At 57.7% G+C, this 13,936-nt stretch overlaps 1 protein-coding gene across 4 annotated transcripts in view; it reads right to left on the bottom strand.

Moving 5' to 3' along the window:
• Nucleotides 1-331: 331 nt before the first annotated feature.
• The window catches only part of SLC51A (solute carrier family 51 subunit alpha), a 32,201-nt gene continuing 18,596 nt past the window's right edge, over nucleotides 332-13,936 (bottom strand). Inside the window, exons 3-11 of one of the 4 annotated variants that reach the window (XM_041405775.1) lie at nucleotides 2,778-3,557; nucleotides 2,487-2,581; nucleotides 1,944-2,098; nucleotides 1,755-1,828; nucleotides 1,523-1,681; nucleotides 1,281-1,392; nucleotides 1,035-1,181; nucleotides 730-835; nucleotides 332-606 (exon numbers count right to left, since the gene is read on the bottom strand). In XM_041405775.1, coding sequence (XP_041261709.1) covers nucleotides 470-606; nucleotides 730-835; nucleotides 1,035-1,181; nucleotides 1,281-1,392; nucleotides 1,523-1,681; nucleotides 1,755-1,828; nucleotides 1,944-2,098; nucleotides 2,487-2,581; nucleotides 2,778-2,812 — 1,020 coding nt within the window. In that variant the 5' untranslated portion in view covers nucleotides 2,813-3,557 and the 3' untranslated portion in view covers nucleotides 332-469. Of the gene's footprint in view, nucleotides 836-1,034; nucleotides 1,182-1,280; nucleotides 1,393-1,522; nucleotides 1,682-1,754; nucleotides 2,099-2,482; nucleotides 2,582-2,777; nucleotides 3,558-13,936 lie in introns of those variants that run through there. The other 3 variants (XM_041405773.1, XM_041405774.1, XM_041405776.1) reach the window with 3 other exon arrangements.

The raw sequence follows: 13,936 nt of genomic DNA, 5'->3' as shown, positions 1-13,936 counted from the left end.
GATATCTTGAGAGAAATCACCATTGGCCTGGGCTTGCCTTGGCTGTGGGACCCCAGCCAACATCACCCAGAGCTCAGTGTCAGCGGGACGTTGGGCATCCCGTGACGGTCCCATGCCATGGCTGTGTTAGTCTGGGCTCCATCCTCCTCTCCCTCTATGGAGTCATCTCCCACCCAGCCTAGGCAGAGATAAAATGAAGCCAGTCACCAATGCAAGACTCTTGTAAAAATTTATCTTTACTCAGTGCTAGACAAGACCCCGGGCTGGAGGTGGCTCCATGGACCCCCTTGGCTTATGGCTTTTCGGATTCAGACCCTTTCATTCTGTCCCAAGATGCTCTTTCCCCTTCTGCCTCTTCTGCTGCCAGCAGCTCCCCAGGGCCAGGGGAGAAGGAGAAGGTTGTGCAGGGTAGACCAGCCCCTCACCCCACTCTGCCCCTTGGCACCCCAGTTTGTCCCTCCTGCTCTGCTCACGCCTTGGCGTCAGCGCCTGTGGCTGCGAAGCCGACGGGCTGGTAGCCCGGCTTGTCGTCCTGCTTGCGGTAGTACATCCGCGTCAGCACCGCCAGGATGAAGGTCTGCGGGATCAACAGCTGCACATTCATCTCTGGAACAGGAGAAGGGTATTTTGAAGCTGCCCTCAGCCACAATGCCCACCCCCCATGCCACGGCACGTGATGGAAGGGCTTGGCTGGAAGCATGTGTGCTGCTCTCTCATCTCCGTACTTACGCTGCGACCTGGCCTTGGAGGAGAAGGGCGGCGAGCAGGCAATGCTGCCGTTGTTGGCCAGGATGCTGAAGATGGCAGGCTGGAGCGCCGTCAGGAGGAGCAGGATCTGCAACCACCAACGCTCCAGTGGTGAGGGCCGTGCTGCTGCCCGGCTCCCAGCCTTCACCTTCCCTGCTGTCCTGCAGCCAGCGGGGCTCTCGCCCAGCAGTGGCTCCTGTCCCACCGTCTTCCCTTGTGCTGCCTCACCCCATCAGTGCTGCAGAACTCCCTCACCTAGGAGGGAGCTGGGCAGGACAGGGACTCACCTGGAAACAGGTGAACTTGGCCTGCATGTTCTGCTCAGCCAGGTGCAGCCGGGCCTGCCGGAAGAGGATGCCCAGACCCCACAGCCCAAAGAGGGCAGAGACACCAACCAAGGTGTTGATCCAGAGGGACACGCTCTCCGCTGAAATCTGAGGGGGACACACAAAACATTACTGGGCTGACAAAGTTCAGGTGGAGGCTTCCTGTCTAGGTCATCAACCTGCCCATCCCTGTGCTCTGGCACTCACGTCAGCGGGGTTGTAATTCCCATCGGTGGCCAGGATCAGCCCCAGGAAGACAGCGACTGCCTTGAAGAGGGCATACTGGAAAGTCCCCAGGATCATCAATTTAAGCTTTATCCTGGTGTGGTGAGAAAAACCAGTAGCACTCTGAAGTCCCCAGTTCCCTACCCAGGGAATTTTCTTCCAGCCCAGCAGAAGCACGGGGTGAAAGCCCTCCAGGGCAGAGGTTTATCCCAGCTCCCCCTCACCTGCTCATGGTGATTCGGGGCAGGCAGGGGCAGCAGCAGCAGCAAGGCCCAGTGCTGACCACCATGGGCACATCCTTCAGAGTGCTGAGCAGTGCTTCCTTCCCCCCAAAGCCCTCCACCATGACCAGCATCAGCAGGTAGAAGCAGACAGCGAAGTACCTGGGGAGGAGGAGGAAGGCAGGTCAAGCCCTGTGGGCTCCACAGTGCCTGTCCCAGGGTGGGTGATACTCACGCCGTGGTAGCCATCTCCACCACCATCATGGAGCGCGGGAACCACAGGCCAAAGCAGCTGACCACTGACACAACCTGGGGAACACATGAGCTTGGCACACTGGCACTCCTCCTCCTGTGGGCTGGCACCCCTTGGGTGGCCCTGGCCCCCCAGGGTGATGCCCCCCAGCACCCCCACAGCCCAGCTCACCGTAGGGGCTGAGCTGCTCCAGCAGAGGGTCTTCATCTTGATAGGGCAGCGGATCTTGCGGAAGAGGTACGAAACCTCTTCAACATAGATCACAACCGACAGCAGTGTCATGATGGTGCAGAGGCCCAGGATGATGAGTTGGGCCGTGTCCAGCTCTGCCAGGGGGGGTGAGGAGCTGTCTTCATCCTGTCCCGTCTCCCCTGGGGCCACTACCACAGGGAGCTGCCCCTCGACCCACCACTCCCCAGGTTTAGGGAGCTCTGTGCCACGCCCTGGACATGCCTGTCTATGCCAGAGCTGGCCCTTCTGTGCCACTGTTCCCTGTCCCATGACACCCGCCCCAGTGCTGGCCCTTCCTGGGCTGTTCCCATCCCTACATGTGGGTCTATGGGATGGGAGGCTAAGACCCTGGCAGCAGCCCCGTTTCTGACTTCTAGGGCTGCTCCATGCCTGCACTTGCCTCGGCCACCCTACACCCTCATCCCTGTCCTGCTCCCCCCAGCGACAACAGGAGGGGCGTCCCCACCCCGTCCCCCCACCTACGGTGCAGCAGCTGCCGGGAGGTGGGCGGCAGGGAGAAGCAGGCTGCGGGCACGCTGAAGTTCCTGATCAGCATCTCCACCAAAGGGCGGGAGAACCTGTGGAGCAGAACCGGGAGTGCTGCACGGGGACATGGGGACACCCAGCCCCGCAGGCTCCGAGCAGTCCCCTGGCTGGCTTGCCGCACCACCAAGCGGCTCCCTTCCTTTACAGAGGGAACGAATCATCCAAAGTTCCGACCCAAAAAGTTGGATTTGCCCGGCTGCGAAGCGGCACGGGAGTCTCAGCACTCACCTGGGGTCATCTGCCAGCTCCCAGGTGGGATCCATCCTGTTCGGCTCCTCGCTGGCTCCGTCCCCGTGGCTGTGGGGCTGCTCGTCGCTGCCTGCCTCGGCTCCCCTCGCCGGCCCACGGGGTCAGAGTCCCCAGGGCAGGGACCGCGGGACGATGCCGCGCCTCGTTCCAGTTTAACCAGAGCCTGCGGAGCCTCCCTCCCTCTCCCGCAGCTGCGGGCACCCATTGGCGTGGCCCCACGCCGTCCCGGCCCACCGAGTGCTCTGGCCACCAGGTTAACGACCCGGGGTGCCGGGAAGGCAATTGTCACCGGCACGCCTGCCTGTCCCAAGGCCTGGGGCGCAGGGCACCTGTGCTGCGGGGACAGCGCTGCTCCCTCGGGCTGTGGTGCTCCGGAGGGTCCGGGCCGTGTCCCCGTGTCCCCTCAGCAGCGGTGTCGGGGTGGGAGGTGGTGCCGCGGGGCGGTGGGAAGCCTGTCAGCCCCTGCTCTGCTCCGCGGGCCCGGCAGGACTTTGGGTGGCCCAGCTGCCGGGAGCCGGGGCTGAGCCCTGCACGGAGCAGCTCCCGGGGCACTAGAGGGCAGGGCTGGCCCAGCGCTCAGAGCCTGGCCTGGGGACAGCAGCAGCACCCCGGCCTGGGGAGGGGACCCGGGGGATGGAGGGAACAATCTGAGTGGGGAGCTGGGGGCTTAGGCAGGGGAGCAGCAGAACTTTGTCTTAGATGGATCCCAGAATCCTCATGGGTTCCAGCGGTGTCCATGGCTCCAGGCCCTCTCCCAACCTGTCAAGAAAAATGAGTTCTGGTTTATACTGGGTCCCCTTGGAACCGCTACCCTTTCCCCCTCTGGCAGGGGGCTTCTGCTGCAGCCAGGGTGGCACCAGGGCCCCAGATGGGTGCTCTGCACCTTGCTGTAGGAGCAGGATGCTCCTGTTGTCATGGGAATGGGATGGTGGGGAGGGGCTGGGAGGAGGGAATGGGATGAGGGAGGAGGCAGTCCTGTGGGGACTCTGTGCATATCCGAGGTGCTGTGCACACCTGGCCCTCTCCTCCTGTCAGCCCCATTAACCAAGCCCCATATCCCTGTCCCTACACACTGTACATACTCTTTCCTGCCCTATATGCTGTAACCCAACCAGGCGTGATGCACATCCAGCCCTCTGCACTCACATTCAATTCACACACACAATTACCCACACCTTGCACCAGCAGACCCCTCACCATGGCTGCTCCTGGCCCCACAGTGTGCATGGGACCAATGGGGGCCCCCACCCAGCACCCCTGTATCACCAGCATTGGCTACGGCTGAAGAAACACATCAGCTCCTGTGACATCTGTTGGCCTTTATGTGACAGTCACTGCAGGCTGTGTCATGCCAGCCCTGCTGTCCTGCTCATCCACCTGGTGCTCATCCCCCTGTGGTCCATCAGCACTGGGATGATCTGCACGTATCCCTGGCCCCAGGGAAGCAGAGCCCATCCCCAGCATGCAGCCACACCTGCTGCACTGCCCAGACACGTGCAGGAGCCTCTTCCCCCGCCTGGCATAGCCCCAGGGCCAGCACCACCCACGGGTGGGTGGCACAGGGGCACGTGCTGGTCCCCTTGCTCATCACACCTGTGTCTGGCTGTCCCTGACTCACTGCTGTAGCACCATGATGATCCTTCTTGCCACTCAGGTAGTACCTGAGCCTGACTGAGCCCTGGTCCCCTGCGTTCCCCAAGCTCAGCACAAGGTGCAAGGTACAGCTCTGGGGCATGGAGCAACCTGCCAACCCATGAGGGGGTGCAGAACACAGCTGGGCCCCAAACCCAGAGCAGAGGGCAGCCCCACACATTGATGCTCTGCGTGAGTGAGCCCCAGCACACGTGCACACATGTGCAAGGAGGGCTCCATTGCTGCACACTGTCCCCTCTGCACCCCTCATGGGGGATGGATGCACCAGGGACACCCACAGCACTGACTACCTGCATCGAGCCCCCAGCCCCATCACCGTGCCCAAGAGCACCCTGCATGGGCCAGGACACACCCACACACTGTTCTGCTGTGGACAGTCATTGGGGGTCTGGGTGTCACCACCGCAGAACTGTCCCCTGGGGACACAGAGGGCTCTCACCCCTGCAGCCCGAGGTGCTGAGCCCTCCCTGTGCCAACAGGACAGGACGTGCCTGTTCCTTGCTTGCTTCAACCTGCCTCAGGAGCTGGCGGAAATGTGTGTGGAGAGGGGGAATGCAGTGGGATGGGAGAGCCCAGAGTCCCTCCAACTCCTCCCTTATTCCAGCCCCTATCTATGCCTGGGATGTATGGTCCTGAAGCCATCAGGGCTCACGGCCACCCTTGTTCCCCAGTCAGTGCTCTCCACACAGGCTGCTACCACAGGCAACAGCTGGCAAGTGAGCATCCCCTGGCAGGGTCATGGGGAGCAAGAGATGGATCAGGCTCCCACCAGTTCTACCTCAGCCCCAGACCTTCAGGATGCTCCAGGGCAGAGCAGCCACAGGGACTCCCTTTCCTGCCAAAAACCCTTTCAGCAGAGAACGAAAAAGGAACACAGAGGTGGGAGCCATATACCCACCAATCCAGGGCAAGGGGTGGTTGAAGGTTTGTGGTCCACTCAGCATCAGGGTGGCTGTTTTGCCCCAAGGAGCTGGCAGAGAAACCTGCAGCAGTGCTGGAAATTCTCCCCATTTGCTCATTTAGCTTTTTCTTTTTCCCTTAATTTAAACAAAATTCTTTGACCATGGAAATCCTGCTTCACCCCCCTAAAAAAAAAAGCCAAGCAGACCCTCTCAGCATGCCAGCTCACCCACACTGCTGCTGTGTCAGCACTCCCCAATACTTGGAAAAGCCCTTAAAATGCAAATATTTGTATGGGGTTTAGACAGTTTTCCACTGTCTCTAATTCCCTGTGGTTATGACCGAGGGCTGACCTCGGTGGGCACAGCAGGCTCACAGCTGACCATCACCCCTTCCCCATGGCCAGAACATGGCAGGGAAGAAAACTCCTCATTTCTATCTTTGGATATCCTTGGTAGGAGACCAAAACACCTTCCTCCTCATACTCTGCTCTCCCACCCAGAGCCTGAGGCCACGGTGGATGTTTGGGATGCTGGGGAGTGAGAACCCCATGCCCAGCTCAGGCTGTGGCACAGCCAGACCAGTGGACAATAAAGATCTGCACCCTGAGTTTTTGGTGATCCATGGTCACTGCTGCCACAGGACAGAGGAACAGACTCTGCTCAGTGGCACTGAGCAGCCAGGATGCTCCCTCTCCCAAGGGACCTCCCACAGTCTGCCCAGCCCCTGTGCCAGGCAGGACCAGCCCCCAGGGAGCACTGGCACCCCATAGCATGGGGGGATGTCTGGCACCCACCTCTGGGGAGAACCACACTCCACAGGCACCTCTTCAAAGGGATGCCCATGCTTTGCATGGCCACAGATGACCCTGTTCCCCACACTCCTGGGGTTTAGGAGAGAGTCAGCATCCCCACTCTGCCAGTTTCCCATCAGCACTCTGCCGATCCATGGGGAACAGGAGGGTGGGCACAACTCGAGAAATAAATAAAACACAAAGGTCCATCAGACTTGTGAAAGAGCAGGAAAGCCTTTACCAGGGTGCTGGCCCTTTTGAGCCCCCCTCAGCCCTGCAAGCATCTCCCTGGTGAGGAAATTGCTGCTAAGAGTTTGGTGGAAATGGATGAGGGATGTGGATCCTGCTGGCAGTAGTAAGACTGCTGCCACTATCTGCCTTCAACGTTCCAATACAATCCACAACTGTCCAGCTCAATGGCCTTGGCTGGACCCCTGCAAATCTGTCATTGTCACAGCAACACCGGCCACCAGGCTGGAGAAGGGTCCCAGAACTCTGAGCATCCCCCTGCAATGGTCAGTGTGGGGCAGTGACAATGCCCCCAGCCCTGGCCCCAGCACAGCAGGAATGGGTCTGGCTCCCCTCTGCCCCAGGTCTGGAGCCACCCCACTCCTATCCCTGATAGGGATGGCAGGGAGCCCTTCCCACAGCTGGCCCATAGATAAGGCCCATGTGTTCCCCACTGATTGCCCCAGGAGGCAGCTGGAGGGGCAGGAGCCACCATTCCTGGGAGATATGGCCAGGAGGGGCAGTGGGTGATGAGGGCAGGGGGCTGCTGTAGGGGTGTGAGACACTGGGCCCCTCTGGATCCCTCCTCTGGGCAGGTGAAGGTGCCCGGGCTGCCCTGACAGCACAGCTGGGGTGGGAGAAAGTGTGGACCCCTGGCAGAGCAACAGCCCCCACAAATCCTGGAAAACACTTCCCAGTGCTGGGCAAACCCACAGGGCTGCATCATGAGCTTGCTGCAAGGCAGAGTCAGGGACTCCACTATGCCTCAGTTTCCCCAGCTGTAAAATGGGCCATGAGTCCTGCAGCATGAGTGTATAGAGGGCTCAGTCTCTCATTGCTCTGGTCCCTGGGGAAAGAGCTATGCCAGGTGTTATTTAGAGGCCAAGCTGGCATTTTAGAAGAGGGGGATACTGTCCTGGAAGCCAGCTGGCTGCCTCCAGTCTCTGCCTCAAGGTCACTAGGAAAAATGCTGGCCCTGGAGAGGTTTGGGGTAGGAGTCCTTCCAGCTGCAGCTTCCCCTTCTGGGAAGTGAAAACCCCCTTTTCCCAGCACGAGGCAATCAGAATCATTCCTGTCAGAGACCCCAGCCCCACATCTCCTGCTGGGCCATAGGTGATGGGACACTGCCAGGAGGTGGCTGTGGGGTGAGAGTGGTGGAGGGCAGCACACGGGGCAGCACAGGGCAGAGCTGGGGATTTTTGCTAACCAGAGCAGCTCACTGTTTCACCAAAAAGCCAGCCCCGGATGTCTAACCTTCTTGGGAAGCAGAAGTGCTGCAGAGGGTGTGTGGGTAAAATCTCCCCATGCTCCAGCTCTCAGAAACACTGCTCTGCCACAGCTGGGGGACCAGCTCCTGTGCACAGCCCTGGTGACACCCCCAGGGACCCTCCTGTCCCTTCCCATAAAGGTCTGGGTGCCACCACAGATGCTGCCAGCCTGACTAGGCTGCCATGCTGCCAGGCTGGGAAGAGAAGTGAGACACTGGCACAACCAGGATGTCACTGTGTCTGTCCCAGAGCACCTAAAGGGGTCACCCCACAGGGAACCGGCTTGTGAGCCCTCAGCAGCCCAGCTGCAGTTCAGGTCAGCAAGACACCTCTTCCCAAAACTGCTGAGATCATTTGACCATGTGCATATGTTCACAGAAAAGCCCCACATGAGGTACACACACACCCACAAACGTGTATGTGACATTCTGCACTATCTAGGATCTTGTACAGTGCATGTAAACTGTGATCAGCTGGGATGGGTGTGCCCCCAAGAGTGGAACTCTTCCCCACAGGCTGGCTTATCGCCCATGCCATAGCCTCAATCATGCTTCCAAACCATTCCTGGGGAACTGGCCCACCCAAGGGTCCCCTGGCCCCACAGATGACAAAAGGGGCTCCCCGGGGCAGGGGGCTGCCCTTTGCAATGCCCAGCATCCCACAGGTCATCTCCCAGACAGAGAAGAGGAAGAGGACGGTGGGGCCTGTCCCTGGTTTGGGAGGAAGGGGAGCCCACCAGGAGAAGAAAGAAGCCCAACAGAAGCTGGATGAAACCTTTCTATGATCTGGATCGAGGCCATCAGAGCAGCTTTGATGGCCCCAGCCTTCTCCTCACGTTTCAACAGAGCCTCACAGATGGGGTACCTGATAACACCCCTGTCTTCTGTCCAGCCCTTCTGGCCCCCTTTCTGTTTGCTTTTCCTCCCAGCAGTTCCATGTCCGATGGCACTGCCCTGGGCCAGAAGGGAAGTGACCAAGCTGTGGGGCTCAGATGAGGGCTTTGTGTCCTTCAAAGGGGACGAACAAACGGCCAGCGGTCCCAGCCTGGCTGGGGGGATCCTGCGGAAATACCACGGTCAACACTCTTGGGAGCTGCTTCCTGCCTTTGGATGCAGAAAAGTCTTTTCCTGCCGTAAGGTAACATCTGCATTTCCAGTGGGTGTCCCAGTGACATGCCACTGGTTTCTTAGAGCCACCCCCAACCTCTGAATGAAAAGGCACCTTGTTTGAAAAACAGAGGGGCCTTTTTCTGCTACAGCTACCTAAAGTAACCACGTCACTCCTGATGTTTGCTTTTGGTGAATGACGAGGTTAACACACCCTCTGAGTGGGCTGTGAGCGTTTTCTTTGGTCAGGAGCTTTATTTTCATACTCGTCTGTCTTGCAAGAAGCTCACAGAGGAAAATGCTGAGGCTTTAAAAAGTCAGATGGACAGTAGAGACACTGTGTTTGAGGAAGGGAGGTGCTGCTCCCCTGATGACCCTGAGCCTTCCCAGCTCTGTGACATTCACCCACCAGCCTCGGCCACCCCATGGGGTCACCCACATGCACCTGAGTCAGGCACAAGGAGTAGTCCCACCTGCTTGGGAAAAGCCTTCAGCCCTTGGTGGGACTTCTTCAGCTGTCCCCAAGTGATTTTGTCTCTCATCGCAGGTGGGAAAGCATTCCAAGTGCAGCTCAATGGGAAAAAAGAAAAACACCTTCCCTGCCTTGCCTGTCGCCTCTACCAAAGCCAGATCCACACCAAGGTGCTGGGAAAGCACTCCCACCCATCGCCTGCTCCCTCCTGCCTTGGCAGGCAAGGGGGCAGAGGGATGGGAGGGGATGGACATGCCTGGAGAGGTGCTGGGCGTATGTGTGGGCAGGGGTGTGCATGTGCATTACACGTGTGTGTGATGTACGTGTGTGGGACACGTGGGTTTGCCCACCTGGCTGCATCCACACCTGTGAGCACAGCACCCTGTGGGGTGCAGGGGGCCGAGGCAGAGAGCGGTGGGGGCCCAGCATCACCAGCTCTTGCTGACAGCCAAGCAATACTCAGCCCTGGACAAGCCTCTCTCCTGGGTGTCACTTCTTCCCCAAGTCCCTGCTGTGGGATAAAGCACAGGGTCCTTCAGCCCCAGTCTCAAATGATGAGGAAGAGAAGGGGGGGCTGGAGCAGCACTAGGAGAGGTTCACATCACCCTGGGTCCCTTTGCCATGTTTGCATCACTGAGTTATAAATAAAACCTCCAAATTCACATCTGTGAAAGCCACCAGGATGTGCACAGGCAGGGAAAGGTGCTTTCTCCAGAGAGGGGTAATGACAGTGAGCAAACTCCAGCATGGCATGAGGCTGAGGAGGGAGCCTGCACCGGCACAGGGGGCTCAGCTGCCTCTGGGGCAATTCTCGTGGACATACTGAGCCAAGCAGAGCTGAAGGAGAGGCTGGTGTTAGAATCAGTCCCTGCTGACCTTGCCTTTACAGACCACAGATGACTAAAAGTCAGGAGCTAAAACCAAACACAGCCCACTATTCACTGGAGGAGTGGGGAAGAGAGCAGGGGAAGTTGTTTCCATTAGTTTGACCTGAGAGTTTTTCTAGCTGCAGGAAAGACTTTGACTCTCAGGCCACATCAAGACAAACTGATTTTTTTTTTCCCCCTAGGGTAAAGCCAGCTTTTCCCACCGAGCAAGAGCCCAGCCCTGCCATGTGTGCATCCCAAAGGATGCCTGCCAAGACAGAGGGGCACAGGCAAAGTTTCTCCTCCTTATAGCCTACCATGGATATTTGCCCTTGAAGGGGACCTGGGGGGACAGTGCCTGCCAGGGACAGGAGGCTGTTGCAGGGCAGACCAGCAGGCGTGGGAAGGTCAGCAATTTGGCTGAGGCACAGGCTGCTTGTTCCAAGAGCTGGGAGGGTCACAGGCCTTCTCCAAGCACACACCTCCTCGGGGATTTGCCCTTGAGGCACTGACCTGGTTCTCCTGTCCCAGGGAAAACAATTCCAGACTCATATTTATATAGACCATGTCTGCTGCCTGCCATGCCTGGCAGTGGGGGCTGGCTTCAAGCTACAGCCCATGGGTTTCAGCTCAGCCCCTGGGACCCCACAACACTGCAAGAGAAAGGCATGAGACCCCCAGAGCTGTGTCAAACACCTGAGTGATGAAAGCATCCCATCCCTGGCTGCCAGAGACAAAGATACCCTGGTTTGAGCACCACATCTCATTCTCTGCTCCATAAATAAACCTACCAGGCACATGGCATCCCCAGGGTCCCCAGGATGCAAAGCTGCACACAGCAGCCCGGGGCAGGTGTTGCAGCTGCCACCAGTGCAGAGAGGAGGCAATTAGCAGGTAGTGAGAAAGCTCCTGTCCAGCCCCATTGTGCTAATCTCACCCCAATTAAAGCCCCCTCTTTACTTTCAGATATTGCTATGAAAGATTAATCTACCCTAAAACAAGCAGGTCAACAAGACAAAGCCAACTCTCAGTTTACAAAAGGCTCTGGCACCTGCCTGGGAGCATTTAATTACCCTGACAATGGCATCAAGAGAAGAAGGGCCATGAGAACCCTTCAATCACAAATCCACAGAGGAGGCGCTGGCTTTTCCTGCTGCTCCCACATGCCTGGGGCCAGCACCTGCAGGCTGCAGCCTCTCCCCAAGAGCAGAACCATCATCCAGCCCTCTTAGGGACACATTTTTTCCCTCAGAGCCTGCAATGCTGCACACGGTACTGGGGTTTTTTATGTCGTGCTTTTCCTGTGTCCTTTGCACCGCTCTTACACCAATAAATGCACATTATAAAAAAACAAAGCAGTGGACAGTTCTAATCTCTAAGTCAACATGTGCCCTTATCACAGAGGGTGGTTCCCACTGAGCAGGCTCAGGCTGTCTTTTATCCAAAAGCAGCAACGTGTGCACACGCAGCAGAGCAAATCGGAGGCAAAACTTTCCCTGGCTTTCCAGGCCCTTTTGGAGCAGAGGAGTGAGCAGCCAGGGATTCTTGCAGGACCAGATCCTGCTAGAAAGTACAGCAGGAACGGCAGGACCCTGCCAGGCAGGCACATGTCCAGCATACTAAGCAAATCACTCTCACCATATCTTCACATCCTTTCATGGCTCTGTCCAAGGCATTGCACAGAGCTGTTCCCAAGGTTGTTAAGTAACAGTAACTTTCCTGCTGGCCTTCTTGAGCAAAACACCTCATTTTGAATGTATGTCTCGCTTTCTAGGATTCTAACCACCAACAGCCCTCACCTGTAGCAAATGCTGATTCAAGAGAAGTGCTTACAAAATTGCACATGAAGCACTTCACAAAGGTGACCTGCCTGGAGGTGCACTGAAAAAGGAGAAAGAGGGGCTGTGCACTACACTCCAGATACAGCACTCCAGATCAGCAAGAGCCAGAACAAAGAGGACCACGGGAATTCATGACAGGCCCACATTTTCGAGGAAGAAACCCACATGACTGTGTCCCAGCTTCTGTGTTCTCTCCCCGCTGATTTCTCTTCCCTTTCCACTTCCCCTCACTCAAACCCTTGGCCCCTTGTGCCGGGGCCAGTCCATGGGTAGCCATCAAACACACGGGCTTTTTCGGCTCTGCGGAGTGAGATGGACCTTTGATGTGCCCTGCTTTTCAAAGGCCGGTCCGTGGCTATTGTGTTCACATCCTGAGCTTGTTTGTGCACTTGCTGGAGGCCCCAGCCCCGCAGCCCCCCTGCCACAGCCGCCCTGACCCGCAGATAAAGGCAGGCGGGCTCACGGGCAGAGCTGCTATCGGAGCAGGGACACACGAGCTGCAGCTGCCAAGATAGCGAGGGCTCTGCCAGGCTGACCCCACAGGGGCGAGGGATCCGGGTCAACAACAGCCCCACAGCCGGGCACTCTGCAGTCGGCAGCAGCGGTATCAGTGCCCTGCACGCCCAGGGATGTCCTGGCACTGCTGCTCTCCCCCTCTCTGCCCTTGGGGAGGGCCAGAGCTTGCCAGCAGAGGTAACTGCCAGGCAGCAAGCAACACTTAAAGGTGCTGAAGCTCTTTGATCATCGCTCATCTCTCCGCGCCCTCTGGGCAGGCATAGAGCCGGATTACAGTGCATCCTCCTCCCTGTAGGTAAGGTGGGGTGGTGCAAGGAGCACAGAGTCCATGACTTGGTGGTTAAAATCCCAGTGAAACCCAGTCTTTGCAAGCAAGGAAGCCCCGCCAAAAGAGCCAGACTGTTTTAGTCCCACTGGGGCAGTGTCCAAGCATAAGCCCCTCTGCTGGGCCTCCATGCCAGCTCCTGGCAAGCAGAGCAGCAGTAATGAGCATCACTGCATCCACATCCCTCCTTGTGTGACAGGAGAGATGGGGAGATGAGCCTCCACACTGCAGGAAGGCAAAAAAAAAAAAAAAATCCCAGAGGATTTTGAGGGGGTGGTCCATGGGACACCCCAGGTCAGCATCTTTATAGGAGCCACACTGTCCTCAGCCCCACATCTCTCCTCCAGGTGCCTGGTGCTCTGTCTCCTCTCCAGGCCAGCTGTGGAAGATGAGGAGAGCCAGGCCAGCCCCAGGTGCTTCCCCAGGAAGGATGCAAAGACGAGTGCTCTTTTGAAGGGACAACAATGCTGTGGCCAGCTGTAGCTTTACCCACTGTGTTTTCATTCTCCCAAGTGCCTTTTCCTTCACCTCCTCCACAGCCTCTTTGCTACAGGACAAGAAGAGGCAGCAGATCCTCTCCCACATGCCAGTGCCTGTCACAGTCCCTCTCCTTCCTCAGCCTGCATGGCAGCATGTGTCAGGGCTGTGGCCAAGGAACAATAGTTCCCAACCATGGCTGTGGGTGCCTGGATTGCTGGGAGAGAGCAGGATGGAATGACATTCTCCAAGGCAGTATGTGGCTTTTCCTAGAGGATCATACCCAATTACTTTACCCACTTTTTGTAGCACAACTGAGAAATGCAGCAGCAAAAGTCAAAATATGTGGTCTTCTGGAGGATGGGGATACTCATGGTGTTGTGAAATTCTTGGCTATTGCACTCTTGGCTTGTGGGACAGAGGCAGAGAGGGCAGGCTCTCCTGGGAGCCCTGCCTGCCAGACCTAACCTGGAAGGTTAGGGTAGTAGAGGGGTTGCAGTATGATTCTGACACTGAAAGTAAAACTAGATTTCTCAGCTTCCTGGGACCTATAATAGCTGACTGCACCCATGAGGTGCAAGTCATGAGGTGACAGGGGAGCACAGACAGTGTATCCCTCAAACCCAGGAAGGCTGCAGCTGGCACTGCCACTCCTCTGAGTGGCTGGGATCCAGAGGAAGCAGTTGCCTTTCA

The sequence above is a fragment of the Onychostruthus taczanowskii genome, unplaced genomic scaffold, assembly GCF_017590055.1.
Source record: "Onychostruthus taczanowskii isolate IOZ18803 unplaced genomic scaffold, ASM1759005v1 scaffold24, whole genome shotgun sequence".
Lineage (NCBI taxonomy): Eukaryota > Metazoa > Chordata > Aves > Passeriformes > Passeridae > Onychostruthus > Onychostruthus taczanowskii.
The sequence above is the reverse complement of the archived record's forward strand: the minus strand, read 5'-3'. Positions and strand labels throughout refer to the sequence as shown.